Source organism: Lolium rigidum, chromosome 5 (assembly GCF_022539505.1).
Source record: "Lolium rigidum isolate FL_2022 chromosome 5, APGP_CSIRO_Lrig_0.1, whole genome shotgun sequence".
Lineage (NCBI taxonomy): Eukaryota > Viridiplantae > Streptophyta > Magnoliopsida > Poales > Poaceae > Lolium > Lolium rigidum.
In genome coordinates, this window is record NC_061512.1 from 124,402,310 (window position 1) to 124,421,459 (window position 19,150).

General features: G+C 44.5%; 2 protein-coding genes across 2 annotated transcripts; both read left to right on the forward strand.

Moving 5' to 3' along the window:
- Nucleotides 1-7,423: 7,423 nt before the first annotated feature.
- LOC124651142 (peroxidase 2-like) lies at nucleotides 7,424-8,509 on the forward strand. The gene is made up of 2 exons (XM_047190276.1): nucleotides 7,424-7,675; nucleotides 7,773-8,509. The coding sequence occupies exons 1-2, from the start codon at nucleotides 7,424-7,426 to the stop codon at nucleotides 8,487-8,489; spliced, it is 969 nt and encodes a 322-aa protein (XP_047046232.1). The 3' UTR covers nucleotides 8,490-8,509.
- A 2,200-nt stretch (nucleotides 8,510-10,709) lies between these two features.
- On the forward strand, nucleotides 10,710-11,779 carry LOC124651250 (peroxidase 2-like). Its single transcript, XM_047190365.1, has 2 exons — nucleotides 10,710-10,949; nucleotides 11,058-11,779. The coding sequence occupies exons 1-2, from the start codon at nucleotides 10,710-10,712 to the stop codon at nucleotides 11,763-11,765; spliced, it is 948 nt and encodes a 315-aa protein (XP_047046321.1). The 3' UTR covers nucleotides 11,766-11,779.
- The last annotated feature ends 7,371 nt before the right edge of the window (nucleotides 11,780-19,150 follow it).

A 19,150-nucleotide genomic window follows, 5' to 3' on the forward strand; every position in this document is an offset into this window, starting at 1 on the left:
ACTGATACTAAAAAAATTCCTAAAAATAGCCAGAACGTTATTTTGAGAAGCCAATTTTTGTGCATGTTCCCCAGGTTATTATCTAACTTTCATTAGTTGAGCACTTTTCGATTTGAACAGCGGAAGATTTTCGTAAAAAATGATTACTATACTGCTGTCAAAGTTTGACGGATTTCTGCCACTTTATGTCTACGTGACTTTTTTAGTTTTCATTCTCTTGTTTTTTCTTTGTTTCTTTTCTAAAACACAAAAAAAACAAAAATATTTCTGTTGTTTCTCTTTATCATTTGTTTATTATGTTTCTTGTCTTATTTTAGTTTATTTACTATCATTAGTTTGCTATGAGAAAATCCAAAAGATTTTGCTTTATTTGTTTGTTTCCTTTCGTTCTTGCTTCCAATTCGAAAACACCAAAAATATTTGTTGTTCTTCTTTGGTTTTGTAAAGTTTATTATGGAGTTCAGCGATCTCTGGTGGTTGGAGCTTGGTTTTCATTCCATATTATTCAAGCTACACAAGTGAAAGGCAATAATGACGATCTACGACAACTCGACTGTGGTGAGAGGCTGGTATGAACTCCATTTGCTTTCATTTTTGTACATATACTCATCCATGTGAGCATGCTTAGTTGGTTCATGTGAGGTATATGACATTTAATGAAATTCTAGTAGTTCATGATCTCTCATGCTTAGTTCCAATTTATTAATATGAGTAGCATGTCATAAATATTTGCCTGCATTGTTTTATTCATAGATAGGTATGACATTGTGGTATCCTCCTCTGAATAATTCATTTGAATTGACTTGGCACATGCTCACGCATGCATATGACTAAACAGAAGTCAATTAAGCCTCGATGATTTAATTTGCTTCAGAGTTCTTGTATCACTTTTATACCTCCGTTAATTTTATTTTGCCGCAAGCATGATTATGACAGTTATTGCTCTCTTGATTGTCGCTTCCCAGTCTATTGCTAGCTTTCACTTATACTGAGCGGGAATGCTGCTCGTGCTTTCAAACCCCTGAAAACCAAGTTATTCCAAAGTGTTCACCATAAATACCTATGCATGGCATTTCAAACCATTCCATGTAAATTTTCATGTGCTACCTTTAAAACCTTCAAAGTACTTCTTAATTTGTGTCAACATTTTATAGCTCATGAGGAAGTATGTGGTGTTTTATCTTTCAACCTTGTCATTTACTCTCGACGAGACTTTCACCAATGGACTAGTGGCACATCCGCTTATCCAATAATTTTGAAAAAAGAGCTGGCAACGGGGTTTCCAGCCCCAATTAATTAACTTTCATTAATAATTCTCTTCACATGTTTTGCCCTAATTCATCAGTAAGCAACTTAATTTGCAAATAGACACTCCTCCATGGTATGAGAATGTTGGAAGGCACCCGAGGATTCGGTTAGCCATGGCTTGTGTAAGCAAAGGTTGGGAGGAGTGTCATCCATAATGAAACTAAAGTACGTGTGTAAACAAAAGAGAAGAGGGATGATTTACCTTGCTGGTAGAGATAACATCCTTCATGGGAGCCGCTATTGAAAGTCTGGTTGACGAGGTAGTTAGAGTGCCCACTACCATTCGTTGACAACAACAAACACCTCTCAAAACAACTTTACTCCTGTTTTACAAATGAAAAGCTCTAGCACATGTTAATCCCTGCTTTCCTCTGCGAAGGGTCAATCTTTTACTTTTACATTGAGTCTCCATACTTTCTTTGAGCACCTTCTTGAGAGCACAATTGTCGTTCTTAGTGTAATATGCTTGTCCCAAAATATGATTAGCTGTGGTATAACTCTGATGCTTTTATCTTTGATAATCTTTACTTCTAGTCTTTCTATGAATTTCAGAGGTGCCTGGGCATTTATGTTTTGCTGTACAAATACGGGCAAGCGAGATACCACTTTATCATATCTTTTTATGAACATTGAATCCTGCTGATAGATATGATTCATGATGCTTATTATTAGTTTGTTGGTATCTTTTTCATGATTGACATAACTATTAGATGACTTTATTTGCATGTATCTTATTATGAATTGCCTAAGTACTCGCCCATATCATGAAAATATTTACATCATATGAACAAATGTGTTCGTGAAAGTTCTTTTATCGCACTCAGTTGTTAACTGAATTGCTTGAGGACAAGCAATAAGCTAAGCTTGGGGGAGTTGATACGTCCAAAACGTATCTACTTTCCCGAACACTTTTGCTATTGTTTTGCCTCTAATTTGTGTATTTTGGATACAACTAACACGTACTAACGCTGTTTTCAGCAGAATTGCCCTGGTGTCTTGTTTTTGTGCAGAAACTCAACTTTCAAGAAAATCCCCGGAAATAATTGCAATGGGCCTATTTTCACAGAAGACCTACGGAGCCAGAAGACGGGACGGAGGGGGGCCACGAGGCGCCCACACCACCAGGCGGCGCGGTGGGCCCCTGGGTCGCGCCGCCCTATGGTGGTGTCGCCTCGACCAGCCCCCGACGCTCCCCTTTGGACTACTTAAGGCTTTCGACCTAAAAACGCACGGGGGTTCGACCAATTTGCCAGAAGACATCCAGAACTCCGCCGCCATCGCGAAACTCCGTCTCGGGACCAGAAACTCCGTTCTGGCACCCTGTCGGGACGGGGAATTGGAGGAGATCATCGCCATCATCGCCACCGGCGCCTCTCCATCGATCATCCATGCTTCCCCCATCCATGTGTGAGTAATTCCCCCGCTGTAGGCTGAAGGGGATGGTAGGGATTGGATGAGATTGATCATGTAATAGTCATAAGATTGTTAGGGCATAGTGCCTAGTATCCGTTGTTGGTACTTTTATGATATTGTTGCAACTTTTTATGCTTAATGCTTGTCACTAGGGCCCGAGTGCCCTGATTTCAGATCTGAACATGTTATTGATTCATGAAGATATTCATTGTTTTATGATCTTACCTGCAAGTTGTATACACATATTGCTGTCCGGAACCCGAGGCCCCAAAGTGACAGAAATTGGGACAACCGGAGGGGAAGGCTGCGATATGAGGATCACATGTGTTCACGGAGTGTTAATGCTTTGCTCCGGTACTCTATTAAAAGGAGTACCTTAATTACCAGTAGTTTCCCTAGAGGCCCGGCTGCCACCGGCTGGTAGAACAAAAGATGTTGTGCAAGTTTCTCATTGCGAGCACGTACGACTATATACGGAACACATGCCTATGGTTATTTAGTACTTGGATACGGCTTTATTATTATCTGCAAATGCCCTGCCTTGATTGTTACATGAGTTCTCTTATCCATGCAGCGCCCGTTCATACATCCCTGTGCCTACAGTATTTTAATCCTGCTGTTTACTATAATCACTACTGCTGTCTTTATTACACTGCTGCTTATATTTCACTACTGCTACTACTATAAAACTGTTGCTACTGATAAACTCTTGCGAGCAAGTCTGTTTTCAGGTGCAGCTGAATTGACAACTCTGTTGTTAAGGCTTACAAATATTCTTTGTCTCCCCTTGTGTCGAATCAATAAATTGGGTTTTACTTCCCTCGAAGACTGTTGCGATCCCCTATACTTGTGGGTCATCAGCTTCTCTACCATAACTTTGCACTTTCTAAAAGCATCAAACACATCAGATTTATGTTTCGGAAAGAAAGACCACACTTTTCTAGAGTAATCATCTATGATAGTAAGCATGTAATTTGCACCACCAAGAGAAGTCTTGCGGGAAGGTCCCCACACATCAGCATGCACATAATCTAGAATCCCTTTAGTGGTATGAACGAAAGCGTTGAATTTAACACTTTTATGCTTATAAAAAATGCAGTGCTCATAGAACTCAAACTTACTCAAATTGTAGCCATCTAGCAGGTCTCTCCTGTGCAATTCTACCATGCCATGTTCACTCATATGTCCAAGAGGCATACGCCACAAATTAGTTTTACCAGGTTCATCGGGAATAACAGCAGCAACAATACCAGACAAAGTGCTACCTCTAAGAACATATAATTTCGCAGAATTCATATCACCAATCATGTGAATGAGAGAACCTTTTTATACCTTCAGAACTCTGCGAAAACCGGAGTGTTTGTACCCCTCAACACCAAGGGTATTGAGAGAGATCAGATTTCTGGCCATGTCAGGTATGTGTCTCACATCTGTCAGAGTGCGTGTCATGCCATCATGCATCTTAATTTGAACGGAGCCAATGCCCAAGATCTCACGTGGGTTGTTATCTCCCATACGCACAACATCTCCACTCTGCACAAACTCATAAGAACTGAACCAGTCTTTGTTACAGAAAATATGAAACGAACATGCAGAATCAAGGATCCACTCATCATTACCAGAAACACAACCAGCAAACACAACTAAGCAATCTCCATCAGAATTATCACTAGAAACAACAGCAGCCTTACCATCACCATCAGATTTGTTTTTCGGTTGGTGAGTACCGTTTCTTTTCTCTCTGTTCTACAACTTCCAGCAATCATCAATATTGTGGTTAGTTTTCTTACAATACTTGCAGAACTTACCATCTCGTCCCTTGGACTTTGAGCGACCTCTATCGGTCTTGCTCTTATCTCTGTTGTAGTTGTTGTAGTTGTTGTTTCTTTTCTCGGTCCTGCCTCGGACCTGCAGTGCTTCTGCCTTAGATGACGAACCCTCTGCCTGCACCATAGATTTCATATTTTCCCTCTGCTGGAGGGCCTCATAAACTTCGGCAAGGGTTAGTTCATCATGGCTATATAACAAGGTGTCTCAAAAATTCGTAAAATAATTAGGCAAAGAGACTAACAGTATAAGAGCGTGATCCTCATCCTCATAATTTACCTTCATGGACATCAAATCAGAAACGATCTCTCTAAAGATCGATAGATGATTCATCATTGATGCACCTTCTTGCAGCTTGTGCGAGAACAACTTCATCTTCACGTGCATATTACTGGTAAGATCTTTAGACATGCAGATCGACTCCAGTTTCAACCATAACAACGCTGTGGATTTCTCAGCCAGCACTTCCTGCAAAATATTGTTGGATATATGAAGCTGAATTAATGAAAAAACCTTACGGTCTTTCCTCTTTTCATCGTCGGTCTAGGTCTTGGCATCTTTCTTGCCAAATCCATCAAGAGCTTCATCCAGATCAGAAGATTATAAGGTAAGGATCGCCCTCATCTTCACTTGCCACAGAGAAAATCTCGTGGTATAATCCAGCTGCGGTAGATCGAACTTCAAGGAAGACATGTCGCAAAACCCTAGATTGAAACACGTGCTCTGATAGCACTTGTTATAAACACCACAAGCAAATAACGAAGAACGATAAAGGAAAACGAAGCAGAGACACGAGATTTAACGTGGAAAACCCTTTCCAACACAGAAGGGGAAAAATCCACGGGCGCTAGCCAGCAAAACTTTACTATATCGGATAGTGTTTACAAACGACGTGGGTTATCTTATAATCTGATAAACCCTAGCCGGAGGCTTACAAGATGTATATAGGCGGTGGCAACGATCCGTGCCGGCGACAGGCCTCGCTCTGCTCGTCAGAAGTTAGTCTCCCTTTAGTATATGAATTTGGATCACAATATAACAAAACAAACAAAATATGATGAGAGACCTAAGCGGACAAATCACGAGGACTGCTAAGGACATTGAACGGTGGATTCTTCGCAAGAAAAATCACGTTCATCAGCCGGAGCTGTTTCCTTTCTTTCGATAACGAGAATATATAAATATCACGAAGATGCCAATTACACCTGGCCTCTGCACCAACAATATGTCTAAAGACATCAAGGAAATAAAGACCCCGTCGTGGTGATGAACCACTCACAACATTAGCACTATAACAACCACCAAAGACAACACCCGGACTTCAAACGAGATTCTCTAAAAGCAATGCCTCGAAGAAAGAAGCAATGCACAACATTGTCTGTCACCCGATCGAATATCTTGGGTTTTCCCCTGGAGAAAGTCTGAGCTTTCAAAACAATACCTTCAACAAGGCCATTCCAAGATAAAACCGATGAAGGCGAGACCTTGATTTTCACCCTAAAAATCGAGGCTCGCTACTTGAGGAGCGCCCCCAAGAATGCAGTCCACTTGTACTAACACCCCCGCCTGCCAAGGCTGCCGCTGCAAGTTGCCAAACACCTGCTAGACAGGGAGAAGCATGTGCCACATAGTCTTGATTGCAACCAGTACCCTCTCCTTAGGTTGTCAAGTGGGATCCCACCATAGTCCCATTTGTAGTGCATTTCGATTTTTGTAGTGTAAATTTTGACACTAGAATTTGAACTAGAAAATAAAAAAATGCATTATAAGTGAAATCCCACTGGGACCCCAACTTGACACCCTACCTCTCCTCCATTACCAGCCTGGATCGCAGCCACCGTGATTTTTTCCATCTCTATCAATTTCATGAAAATCTATATTAAGACATATCCCATGGCACGGACAAGAATATGAAGCTTCGCGCCTCGCCCAAAAAATAAAGCCACTCTGGCTCAAGATAAGGACGCGGGCAACCGCATCGAGTCCGCTTTAGATACCAAGTGGTACTATGCGCCAAACTTCGGAGATCACCAACAGGAACACCGGAACTTGTCAGCGGCTAGAATAAGGAGACCGACAACAAACATATCGCCGACCTGGCGTAAAAAGGCAGGCAGGAGGGGGCGCAGGTGGGAGGGGGCTGGCGGCTGCTTTAGGGTACCCCCGAGTGACCCCTTGAGGAGCAACACGGGGGTTGACCTTTTTTTTGGGTTGGTAGAGCAGCATACAAAGAGGAGTAGCAGCTCTTTCCTGGCAACACTTTGACGTTAACCACACACTGAGATATACATAACACAATTTCTTCAGGACGACCTGTTCCTCAGCCCATCTTCTCTCATTCCCAACTTCTTCTCGCTAATCGTATAAAATAAGGATAGAATAAAGTGATCCAGTCCCTCAGCTGTTTACTGACAACGAACTCCCGTCGGCATATTTTCTTGTACGGCATAGTAGCCACTGACTTATTCTCGTTAATTTTTATAAGTACTACTATGTAAGGAAAAATCATCAGGACCTCTTCTGCATCTCGCCGTCAACTTGTTTTTGCTGATCATATGTAAATACGGATCGGATAAAATTACAGGAGGAGCCGCGTGCACGAAAGCAATGCTGCGGCGCCAATACTCAACAGTTGACAACGGCGGGCACGTGAATGTGGAACATGTCAAAACACGCTTCCGCAAAATCCTAGTCCTAGCAAAAAGGTGAACACACCGGCCTGGATCAAGACTACAAATAGGGCCTCCATAGCATCCCCGTTTTCCTCACATCTCATACCCATCTCTCTGCGATACATTTCTTTCCTTCTATCTTGCAGCTAGCTTGCTTGCTGGTGTCGGCTGACATTTCTCTTTGTGAACTTGTAATACTGCACATGGCCGTTTCGTCTACCTTGTCGTCAGCTGCTCGCTGCAGCCTCTTGCTCATAGCAGCACTGACTCTAGTGCTGAGCCATGGCGCTCACGCTTATGGTGGTTCCCGTGCCGGGTTGAGCTCGTCTTTCTACGACAACTCATGCCCCGATACACGGGACATTGTCAAGCGAGTCATCCAAGACGCCCGGGTCACTGACGCACGCATCCCGGCCAGCCTCATCCGTTTACACTTCCACGACTGCTTCGTCAATGTGAGTTCACAAAAACTGCATAATTTATCGTGTTGTTGATCGATAGTACCTCATGGTACACTGCCTCATCGGTCTATTTTTTTTTAAATTTGTCCAGGGTTGTGATGGCTCGCTACTGCTCGATGACGATGTCTACTTGGGGATAGTGAGCGAGAAGAAAGCCCCTGGCAATGACCAGTCAGCGCGCGGGTTTAAGGTGGTCGACAACATCAAGCGCGCATTAGAGAAAGCTTGCCCTGGCATTGTTTCATGTGCCGACATCCTCACCCTTGCTGCCGAGATCTCTGTCGAACTAGCTGGAGGGCCGTCCTGGAGCGTGCCTCTAGGGCGCCGTGATGGCACCAAGACCAACATTAAGAGCGCCGAAGATCTCCCGAGCCCGTTCGACCCTCTGGATATCCTTCTAGAGAAATTCAAAAACATGGGTCTCGACGACACTGACCTCGTCGCCCTCCAGGGAGCCCACACCTTTGGGCGGACACAGTGTCAATTCACGCAGCAGGAGTGCACGGTCGGGCAAGATGAGGGGACGCTGGTGAACCTTGATGCTGCCACTCCCAACGTGTTTGACAACAAGTACTACGGCAACCTCCTGCGGGGGCGTGCCCCCCTCCTGTCTGACCAGGTTATGATGTCTGACCCTAGAGCGGCAGCGACCACCGCGCCGATTGTTCGCCGGTTCTCTAGCAGCCAGAAGGACTTCTTCAAAAACTTTGCAGCCTCCATGATCAAAATGGGAAACATAAGCCCGCTGACCGGAAGAGATGGAGAGATTAGGAAGAACTGCCGCAGGGTGAACAAGAAACCTTATTAAGGAACAAGATTCAATGCTTGTCAATGGACATAAAATTTAATTGTTTCAGTTTTACATTTCACCCTGCATAATTGTACAAATTATTCTTTTGATTCATTCTAACTATAAAGTGTCCCTTCCCGCATAAGCTAAATGTAAATATTTCTTTCTTAGATAAATGTAAAGTATTCCTTTTCTCTTTGTGCATGCTTGTATAAATTATTCTTTTGGTCGTGCATGCTTGTATAAGTTATTTTTGATTTATTCTAAATGTAATGTGTTCCTTCTCCCTTCCAGCGGAAGTTAAATGTAAATATTCCTTGTTTACTGCATGTGACTAGTCACATACTTGTTTCTTACAACGGCTAGTTTTATCTAAAATAGAGTTCGTACCACGAATAGACTCGAGCGAAGACGATGTCAAGAATTTTGGCTATGCAAGTTTCTCCCAAGGACTGGTACTCTTCTTACATCGTAAAGAATCGGTGGATGAATGCAGTTCTTCGTTAAAGGATAGAGATTTGGTGCACATGGGCACCAATGATCTCGTTTTTCAGATAAATTAAAAAAAAAAAATTTGAGTTTCAAAAAAATCTGAAAAAATCTACATATATCCAATAATATATTCCACAAACGAGTAAAATATCAATTTTAAATACTTTATATTTTAAGCTACACAAAAATGACAAAAGTGCAGATCTGGGTAGTCATTTTCAAATCTCCAAAAACATGTCAGATTTTGTTATTTTTGTCTAGCACAAAGTAAAAATAAATTTTGGTTGAGATTTTGCATGATTGTAAGATATATCACTGACAATCTACAAAATTATTTTTCAGATTTTTTGATAACTTATAAATATTTTTTTAAAATGGCGAGAGCACTGGAGCTCAGGAGCGAAAAACACTTTTCCTTAAATAGGGTCCATCAAGAATGGCGATAGCTTTCCTAGTTATGATTGTCTCCTGGGAAATTTGGGATATGGGGATGCATGTTATGGTTTTTAGAAACCACTCTATTGCGTCCATGATTGTTATGGCCGGCGAAGATTAAGAACGAGGTTGTGGTCCTTAGCCTGTGTTAAGGCGTTGAGTGTTGTAGTGCCGTGAAAGTACGCAGATGTCCTGGATCACCTTGTTGGAAACCTCTTTAAACAATTTTTATGCAATAAGAATAATGATTCTTTTACCTTGTTTAAGAAAATTACAATACAGATGATTTAAAGAATTCTCTGTTGTCAAAAGAAGAAAATTGTCCCTTCGCAAAAAAAAGAAGAAAAAATTCCTTGTTTCTAAAAAGTTTGAAGCTGGCGGAAGGAAGTTCTAGCTATCTCACAAGGAACAAAACCTTCGATCAGCTCGGTCAAAATCGTTAGGCATACGTGCTCGTAGGGCTTTGTCCACGGTGAGCACGTGAACGATGATAGCAGAGATACAAGGATCACACGGTTGGATTCGGCCGTAGCTGTTTCCTGGTAACGGTCTGACGTTAATTAATCAGTCGTCGCTTTTCAGTGCAGCCACACGCAACACAGATAACACAGTTTTTTCAGGATCGGTGACCTCTTCCCTATCACATCATCATCTCGCCTCTAATTTCTTGCTAATCCCATAAAATAGGGATAGATCAACAATTCAACATGACCCGGCCCCTCAGCTGTTTCCTGGCAATGAACTCAAGTTAATATACAGAGATTTGCTAGTTAGCTGAGAACTAACTTCGTACTCAGTCAAGTCATACACCGTTTGATTTGCATCATGATTCGTACTAGTTATGAGTTGCAATTAAGATTTGATGATATTATCTGAGAATAAAGTTAGTTCTCAGTCGACACCCATATAGATGTCAGCACATTTTCTTGTACTACCTATACTAGCAACCAACTTGTTCTTGCTAATAACCATATAAGTATATGAGAAAATTTCTTCAGGATGACCTCTTCTGCATGTCGCCGCCAACTTGTTCTCGCTAATCATACAAAATACGGATAAAATAAAATGGGCAGCCGCGTGCAGGAAAGCCTGCGGCGGCTAACAGCAGGGCCAATACTCAAGTTCACAATAGGCAAGCGGAACATGTCAAACGCGCTCCTGCAAAATCGTAGTTAAAAGGTCAACACCGGCCTCCGCTAATGGATCAAGACTACAAATAGCCTCCATGGAGTTCCCGTTTTCCTCACACCATCTCCATCTCTTCTTCTAGCTAGCTTGTCGATTTAACCAGCTTCTCCCAAGGCAGCGCTCATGGCCGCTTCTTCTAGCTTGCCGTCAGCTGCAAACTGCGGCCTCTTGCTCGCGGCAGCCCTGGTCCTACTTCTCAGCCACGGCGCTCACGCCCAAGGTGGGTTGAGCTCGTCGTTCTACGACAACTCATGCCCTAGCACACGGGACATTGTCCGGCGCGTCATCCAGGACGCCCGGGTCGCCGACACGCGCATCCCGGCCAGCCTCATCCGCCTCCACTTTCACGACTGCTTCGTCAACGTAAGTACTTGCATGGTGCATATCTAAACAAACCATTTGCGTCGATCGAATGGTAGGGTAATTAATAAAGTCTATCTTCTCATGCATCGGCGTCGTTCATTTGTTTAGGGCTGTGACGGTTCCCTCTTGCTCGACGAGGACCTCCAGGCGGGTATCATGACGGAGAAGAAAGTCCCCGCCAACGACCGGTCAGCGCGCGGGTTTGACGTGGTCGACGACATCAAGCGCACCCTGGAGAACGCTTGCCCCGGCATCGTGTCTTGCGCCGACATCCTCACCCTCGCCGCTGAGATCTCCGTCGAGCTGGCCGGAGGGCCGTACTGGAGCGTGCCGCTCGGCCGCCGCGACGGCACCACGACAAACATCGAGAGCGCCAAAAACCTCCCGAGCCCCTTCGACCCCTTGGAGACGCTCCAGGAGAAGTTCAAGAACCTGGGCCTCGATGACACCGACCTCGTCGCCCTCCAGGGAGCGCACACCTTCGGGCGGGCGCAATGCCAGTTCACGATGCGGAACTGCACGAACGGGCAGGCTGTGGGGGCGCTGGTGAACCTCGACGGGGTCACCCCCGACGTGTTCGATAACAAATACTATGGCAACCTCCTGCAGGGGCGCGTCGAGCTCCCGTCCGACCAGGTAATGTTGTCCGACCCCGTCGCTGCGACGACCACCGCACCGATTATTCGCAGGTTCTCCGGGAGCCAGAGTGACTTTTTCAGTAACTTTGCAACCTCCATGATCAAAATGGGGAACATTGGCCCGCTGACCGGAAGAGATGGGGAGATTAGGAAGAACTGTCGGAGATTGAACAAGTAACCATATTGACGAACAAAATTCGATGTTGGTCGGTTAGCATAAAATTTGATTGGTTATTATTGGACAACTTGCAGCTTGTATAAATGCTTCTATAAATTGTAGTTCTAATTCGTTGTAACCGTGAAGTTTTCCTTCTCCATTGTATAAAAGGTTTGAAGTTTTCCTTACCCTTTCATGGGAAGTCAAAAAATAAAAGTTCCTTCTTTGCTACATGTGACAACCAATTCTGATTATGACCGAGTTCCCTACACAAAATAAACATTATTGCACATCGTTGCCAACATTTCTTGTAACAAGTGCAATATATATCACATGAGATCCATATAACTAAGCAATTTAGGAATTTTGGATGAAATCTTGAAAATTGAAATTAAAAATTACTTCAAAGCCACATAACTAAGCGCCTGGGTCTTCACATGTATCTTCTGTCGCAGGCTTAAAAATAATCTCCACTTTAATTGGTCTACCAGTTTTTTCCACCATCTTCTTCAAAAAACATTAGCCTGTTTTATAGTCTCTTTTCGAGGCACCACATTATCTAATTATTATAACTATTTTTTTCCTAATTCTTCTGATCTCGATACAAAGGCTGTTTAAACACTCTCATAAAAAATCACCACATTAACCAGCATAACAATTTCCCCGCTATCTTCTTCAAGAAATATAGATAGACTAAATAAAGAAGCTCAATTTTAACAAAAAAAAAACTAGATGTTTCAAATATTTAACAATTTTACCACCATCTTCTTGAAGAAATATGGAGACTAAATGAGAAGCTCAATTCGAACAAAAAGTAGATGTTTGAAAGATTTATACCTTGGCGTACCCATCAGAAATAAGGTGACCATCAATGAACTGAAAGTTCTAATTTTCTTGTGTAGTGTCACCCAGCTATGACATCATCATCGTTGAAAAAGTACTGAGGAGAAACAATTGTTCTAGTACGTAAATTTTCCATTGTTTAATTGACCATGAGGAACTAACACCCAAGCATGCTTAAAAGAACGTGAAGATAAACCTACTTCTGGGCATGTAGCTAGGATGCAGAAAGGGTGTTCACTGCATATGCACCCACTATACTTTCCACTTTGATAATCTGGGGATGCAGTTATCTTCACGAAATCAACCAGAGATATAACGCGCAAACAAGGTTTGTTGGGAGGAGCCTCAGCATGCGGGGAAGTAACGAGCATTACAACTTCCACATTAAGCATATCATATTTGAGATTGTATAAATAAAAGGCAAAGTCAAGCCATTAACACAAACAATTGGAACAACTTCTACCTTTTGATCTCATAGATCATAGCAAATTGTAATTGCCGTAATCAATGTCTTGATGTCTTGCGAAGTTGCAAGGAAGAAAAGCGCTCACTCGGCTTTTTCCTCGGGGAGCTCAAAATGATGGTAACATATATTTTTGGAATTTAGCTAGTGAGTCTTAGTTCCTATCCCAATACAAATTATAAAATTCTCATATGGTGTATATGCATGGTAAAAGGTGAGATTAAATTTTAGTCCCATATTGTTAGTTAGAAGAGAGTTGAAGCATCCTATAAAATGAGTTGAAGCATCCCATTCATATTGAGATTCACATCACCTGCTGTACGAGACATTTCTTGTCAAAGTAATGGGCACAAACCTCGGACCCACATATTAAAGAACAGAAGTTTTTGATTTTCTGTCCCGATAACTCAACCTCGTGGACTAACTCTGGCCCTCTGCCCCCAAGGCCCCATTGGCCCAGACCAACACCATCAGTGGCGGAGCTTGAAAGAAAGAGCTGGGCGGGCCAACTAAAAGAGATCACAGATTTTTTTTTACTGCCTAATAATTTTGGAGAAAAATAGTGTGAAAACTATCAAATAGCTAAGAATTTGGATAATAAAGAAATAAAATTACACGTATAACCAAGATACATGATATTTTAAACTGACTAACAAAACTTTTCTTAGATGGAACTGGCTAACAAGGAAGCTGCCTAGCTAGCAACGACATTTATCTGAGAAAAATCAACGAAGAATCAATATTTGAGAAAGAAAAACCAAGAAGCAGTCGGAGCAACATGTTTTGTCAAGCTATTTTATATTGGGCTTTTCTATTGCGCTTTCTTCTTGCTCCCCGCGAGGCTTCCAGCCTGCTTGATCGTTAGCTGGGTTTGCCAGTCGATTGGGCCACCGATGCTCAGTATAGATAGTTTTTACACAAATCCTGAGCGGGTCACGGCCCAGTTCGGTCCTTGAGTAGCTCCGCCAGTGACCACCATCCACCATAATCCGGTCACATACCAATGCATGTAATTTACATGGCGGCGCATAGCCGAGCGCATACCAATGCATGTAATTTATATTTTTGATGTTTGATGTACCAGTGAGGGACGATCAGATTTTTTAGTAGCGCTCTAGCATGACTACTAGCAAAATTGTTCTTCTCGGACAATGACTTATTCTCGAACATTGTCAACCTCTTCATCTATTATGATTAGTTTAGTTATATTATTTAAACAACCATGCTTCATGAACTGTTCATTCAGATTAAATCATACTTTACTTATAGTATCTAAAAGATATACATCACGCAGTTGGATCAACAGATATATACTGATAGAATTAGAAGAGGGGAATGATTTGCCACACATTGTGGTCTTTCACGTATTTCATATATATAGGCATTTACACAAGATATACATGGATACCAATCCTAACCATAATGGCCAAATATCAAGCACTAAATATGGCAAGGTATAAACCGAATATGCTAGGTATATGCTGGGCAACGGGAGACTCTCGGACGCTGAGACTGAACCGGAAATCCAAGAACAGCAGTGATGCTAGGCATTTGGTGAAGATGTCCGCGAATTGTCGAGACGATGGCACATGAAGAACTCGAATGTGCCCCAACGCAACACGGTCTCGAATGAAGTGAAGGTCGATCTCGATGTGTTTGGTGCGCTGGTGCTGGAAGGGATTCGTGGACATGTACACAGCGCTCACATTGTCGCAAAAGACAACAATGGCACTATGAAGTGGGCGATGAAGCTCCTGGAGGAGTTGGCGAAGCCAACTTGCTTCGGCGACGGCGTTGGCGCCAGCCCGATACTCCGCTTCAGCACTAGAGTGAGACACCGTGTGCTGACGCTTGCAAGACCAAGAAATCAAGTTGTCGCCGAGGAAGACGCAGTACCCAGAGGTGGAGCGCCGGGTGTCTGGACAGTCAGCCCAATCCGTGTCGGTGTAGGCGACGAGGCGGTTCGTCACGGAAGGCGTGAGCTGGAGACCGTGACGAAGCGTGCCCTTGACATACCGAAGAACTCGTTTGACCAAAGCCAAGTGCTGATCGCGAGGGTCGTGCATGTGAAGAAAATCTGCTGCACGGCGTAGGCGATGTCCGGACGAGTGAATGTCAGGTACTGAAGAGCACCCGCCAAGCTGCGGTAGGCGGAGGGATCGGCGACAGGACGACCAGCCTCGGCCGCATGCTTCGGCGAGGTGTCCACAGGCGTGGACGTGGGGTGGCAGGAGCTCATGCCGGCACGGTCGAGAATCTCGAGAGCGTACTGGGTCTGGGAGAGAAACATCCTCTAGGAATCTCGTCGGACGGCAAGGCCGAGGAAGTGATGAAGCTCGCCCAGATCGGTCATGGCGAACTCAGAGGGCGGTGATGACGTGCTCGAGTATGGCCGTAGACGAAGCTGTGAGGATGATGTCGTCGACGTAGAGGAGCAAGTATGTCGTGTCGTGTATACCGTGAAGGATGAAGAGCGACGTATCCGACTTGGAGCAAGTGATGTATGCTCTGATACCATGATAGAATTAGAAGAGAAGAATGATTTGCCACACATTGTGGTCTTTCACGTATCTCATATATATAGCCATTTACACAAGATATACATTGATACCAATCCTAACCACAATGGCTAAATATCAAGCACTAAATATGGCAGGGTATAAACCAAATATGCTAGGTATATGCTGGGCATATTCGGTTGGGCATTGCTATAGAGTGTCCAGGCACTGGTTAGTCTTAGGGGGTGCACCACCCAAATATAGAAAACAACATGCGCAACGTTCGGTGTTTTCCGAAAAAGGAAATTTATGGTCCCGTCGTGGCATGAAAACGAGTGTGACCACCGTAATGCCAAATGCACCCAGGTCCCACCGTCTAGTCCCTCACCTCTTCCCACGCCCTCCTCCAGAGCTATCGCTATCACTTGCAATATACGGAAAAAAAACCACCCTGCAAGTATTAAAATCCATAAATTAAGAAAGATGTAACTATGTCATTCATTTCATTGTTTGCATAATCACATCCCAGATTACGGATGTAAAAAAAAGGCAGCGCTAGGGAAACTAGTTTGTGCTACTTTTGGTGTATTAGTACTACACAAAAAATACATCCCAGTTGGCACCTTGATCATTCCAACAATCTTGTTTAGATGTAAAAAAAGCAGCGGTGGATGTAGAAAAATGAAAAAAAATACATCCAGATACACAAAACTGGGATCACAAAACAAACTAGTGTATCCATTCACGACTTTGGATGTTGAAAAAGGATAAAAGTTACATTCGGATGCACAAAATCTGGGATCACAAAACACGCGCTAGTATTTACACGTTCATCAATTAAACATTCTGGATGTAGAAAAAAAGATAAAAGATACATCCAGATGCAAAAAAATCATTTAGAATTGGAGAAAACTACACCCTGAAATTTTCATCATTCTGCATGTATAAAAAGACCAGAAGTACATCTAATTCCAAAAGGCTGTAGCTAGGACCAGAGGAAAAATTACTACGATCACATGGATTCCTAGCATGTACATCTGCGAGCTAGCCCTCCTGCCCTCCTCCATGTTCCTGGTGTACCTCGGGACAGCCTTCCTGGATTTGGACCCAATTCCCTTTGGGACACAAAATTCAGATCAGATCAAGGGGAGTGGGACGGATTCCTTCAGAACGAGAAGCGGGTGATCCCTAGACGGAGTAGGTATGGTTGCGGCTGAGGCACTCACCAGCACGATCCGCCGCGCCATTGCTGTTGAATCACTGCCATCGCGTCGCTCCGTCAAATCACCGCCACCGCGTCGCGCCGTCGTCTTGAATCGTCGCCACTGCGCCAGACGCCCGATGCGCCGCCACCATGCCACCTGCCAGAGGCACCCCCACCGCCCTCCGCCACCTCCCTGCTCGATGTGGCTGCCAGTCGTCGCCTCCGACGAAAGAGATGCGTACGGGAAGAGAGCGGAGGGGTTCGAGGGAGGAGGAGCGAATGAGGAATTTTACTCGGGCTCGAGAGCGGTCTCTCCGGGAGTGATTGTTTTCTTGTCGGGCGCGGTAGGTGGGAGGGAGATGTATGTGAATCTTTCGATCGTAATCGGACGTCACAGCTCGGGAGCACCGCCTAAGACACCACGGTGCCCAGGCAAGAAATAGATTATGCGTATTCGGTTTGCCTAAATATACCGCATGTACGCTTTACATCACGAAACTACCTGTTTTCAGCTTGTAACTTACCCCTTCGGCCCCCTATCTATAAATAGGCACCTACCCCCACATTCATGAGGGAGAGATGATGTTTAGATGAATTGGCTTATGCCTCTATTATCCCTTAGTGGATTTGGGAAACCCCCACCTTAGATGATCCATTTATTGTATCCCTTCTCGTTGAATCCTTGTGATCTCTTTGGTGACTTCTATCGATGGTTGGTCTTTTGCTTGCAGTTCTACCTTTTGGGTCTTTTACTTGCACTTCTATCAGCCTTGATCTTTTCACCCTTCTAGATCTCTATGATTCGATTAGTCGATCTTTTTGTGGGACTTCTACTGTTTGGTCTTTTCTCGCAATTTCTATCGAGTTGTTGGTTCGGGCCAACGAGGTTAACCGATTTGTGTGCGTGTGTTTGTATCGTGTTCTTCGCGTTCATCCACTTCCCCGCGAATCCCCCTCCGCAATCACACTCACCCGGGTCAATTCGTGAGATCGGGCAACCCACACGGACTCAGACCGCATCATATGGTATCAGAGCAAAGGTTGCCACGGATTTGACCCTCCAATTCCACCAATTTTGCCCAAAAATTTCCCCAAAAATTTTGCCCCAAAATATAGCTCGAATTTGGATCTCAGGATTTGTTGCTTTTTTGTGGTTTTGGTCCACAGATCTGTTGTCTTTGGTGTTGATCTATCATCCTCTAAATTTCACCGTCAAATTCCACCGTTTACCCCTCAAATCCATTAATTGTTTGCCCATTTTTCGCCCCGTATTCGTGCAGTTTGTCGACCCAGATCCAAATCTAAAAATTTCAGGTATTTCCGGAAGTACCGGCCACTGCAACCGGAACTTCCGGTCGGAGTCGTTTTCTGTTTTCTTCCCCATCCCTTGTGCCTCTGCTACCACCCCGCCTTGGCCTACCCCACGCCGCCAGCAACTACCTCCACCCGCCCGCATCGAGCTAGCACAGGCAGCCAGCACCACGCACACGCGCGCCTTTGGCCGAACCAACAGCAGCGCCGCCAGCCTCTGCTCCTCGCTCGCGCTCAACGCTGCCGCTCAGCCGCCTGCATCGCTCGGCCAAGGCCCGGCCCATCTCCACGCGTACGTGCGATCCTCCACCAGCGCCCACTCGATCGCCAGGCCACCACCGCGCGCCCGCACTACACCCTGGCCCCACCACGCGCCGCCCACGATTCTTACTCTCCCCAGGCCGTTGCCGCCCCGCTCGATCCGCTCCCTTCACGCATGCAGCAGCAGCAACATGCCTGCACACCTCGGCCTCGGGCCCAGCAACTCCCTGCGCATCCGCGCCAAGCCACCTCCGTTTGATTCCCCAATTTCCAAACAGCAAATCAGCAGAATTTTTTTCCCCCCGACTGGAACTTCCGGCCAGTATCAGCTGAACATCCGGTCGGCCGGAACTTCAGCCCTTGTTCCGGTTTTGTTTCAAAAACAGCAATCTGCCCTCGCAGTAGCCCCTGGATACTAGCAGTGTATTTTCGGAAGTTGATCGGAACTTCCGTCTGGAGCAAATTTTGACTCCAATTTCAGCAACTTTTGACACCCCACTTTGACCGAACTTTTGACAACTTTTCGGAGCTCGTTTGACCTCAAATTTTGACCATAATACCACCTATCTTGACTGCAATTTTGACAATTTTCCAAAGCCCATTTAACTCCAAAACTTTGACAACTCCGATCGCTTGTTTTGACCCAACTTTTCGGGCATTGACTTTTGTGTTCGGATTTCCTTGTGGAGTGCATTGGTTGTCTATTCCACTTCAGCGCCTACACCAACACCGCGATGACACCTTTGGCACCCCGGATTCCGGCACAACTTCGACACCATCATCGACACCCCTTCGATCATCGCAAGTTCGTGTGCTTGACACCGCC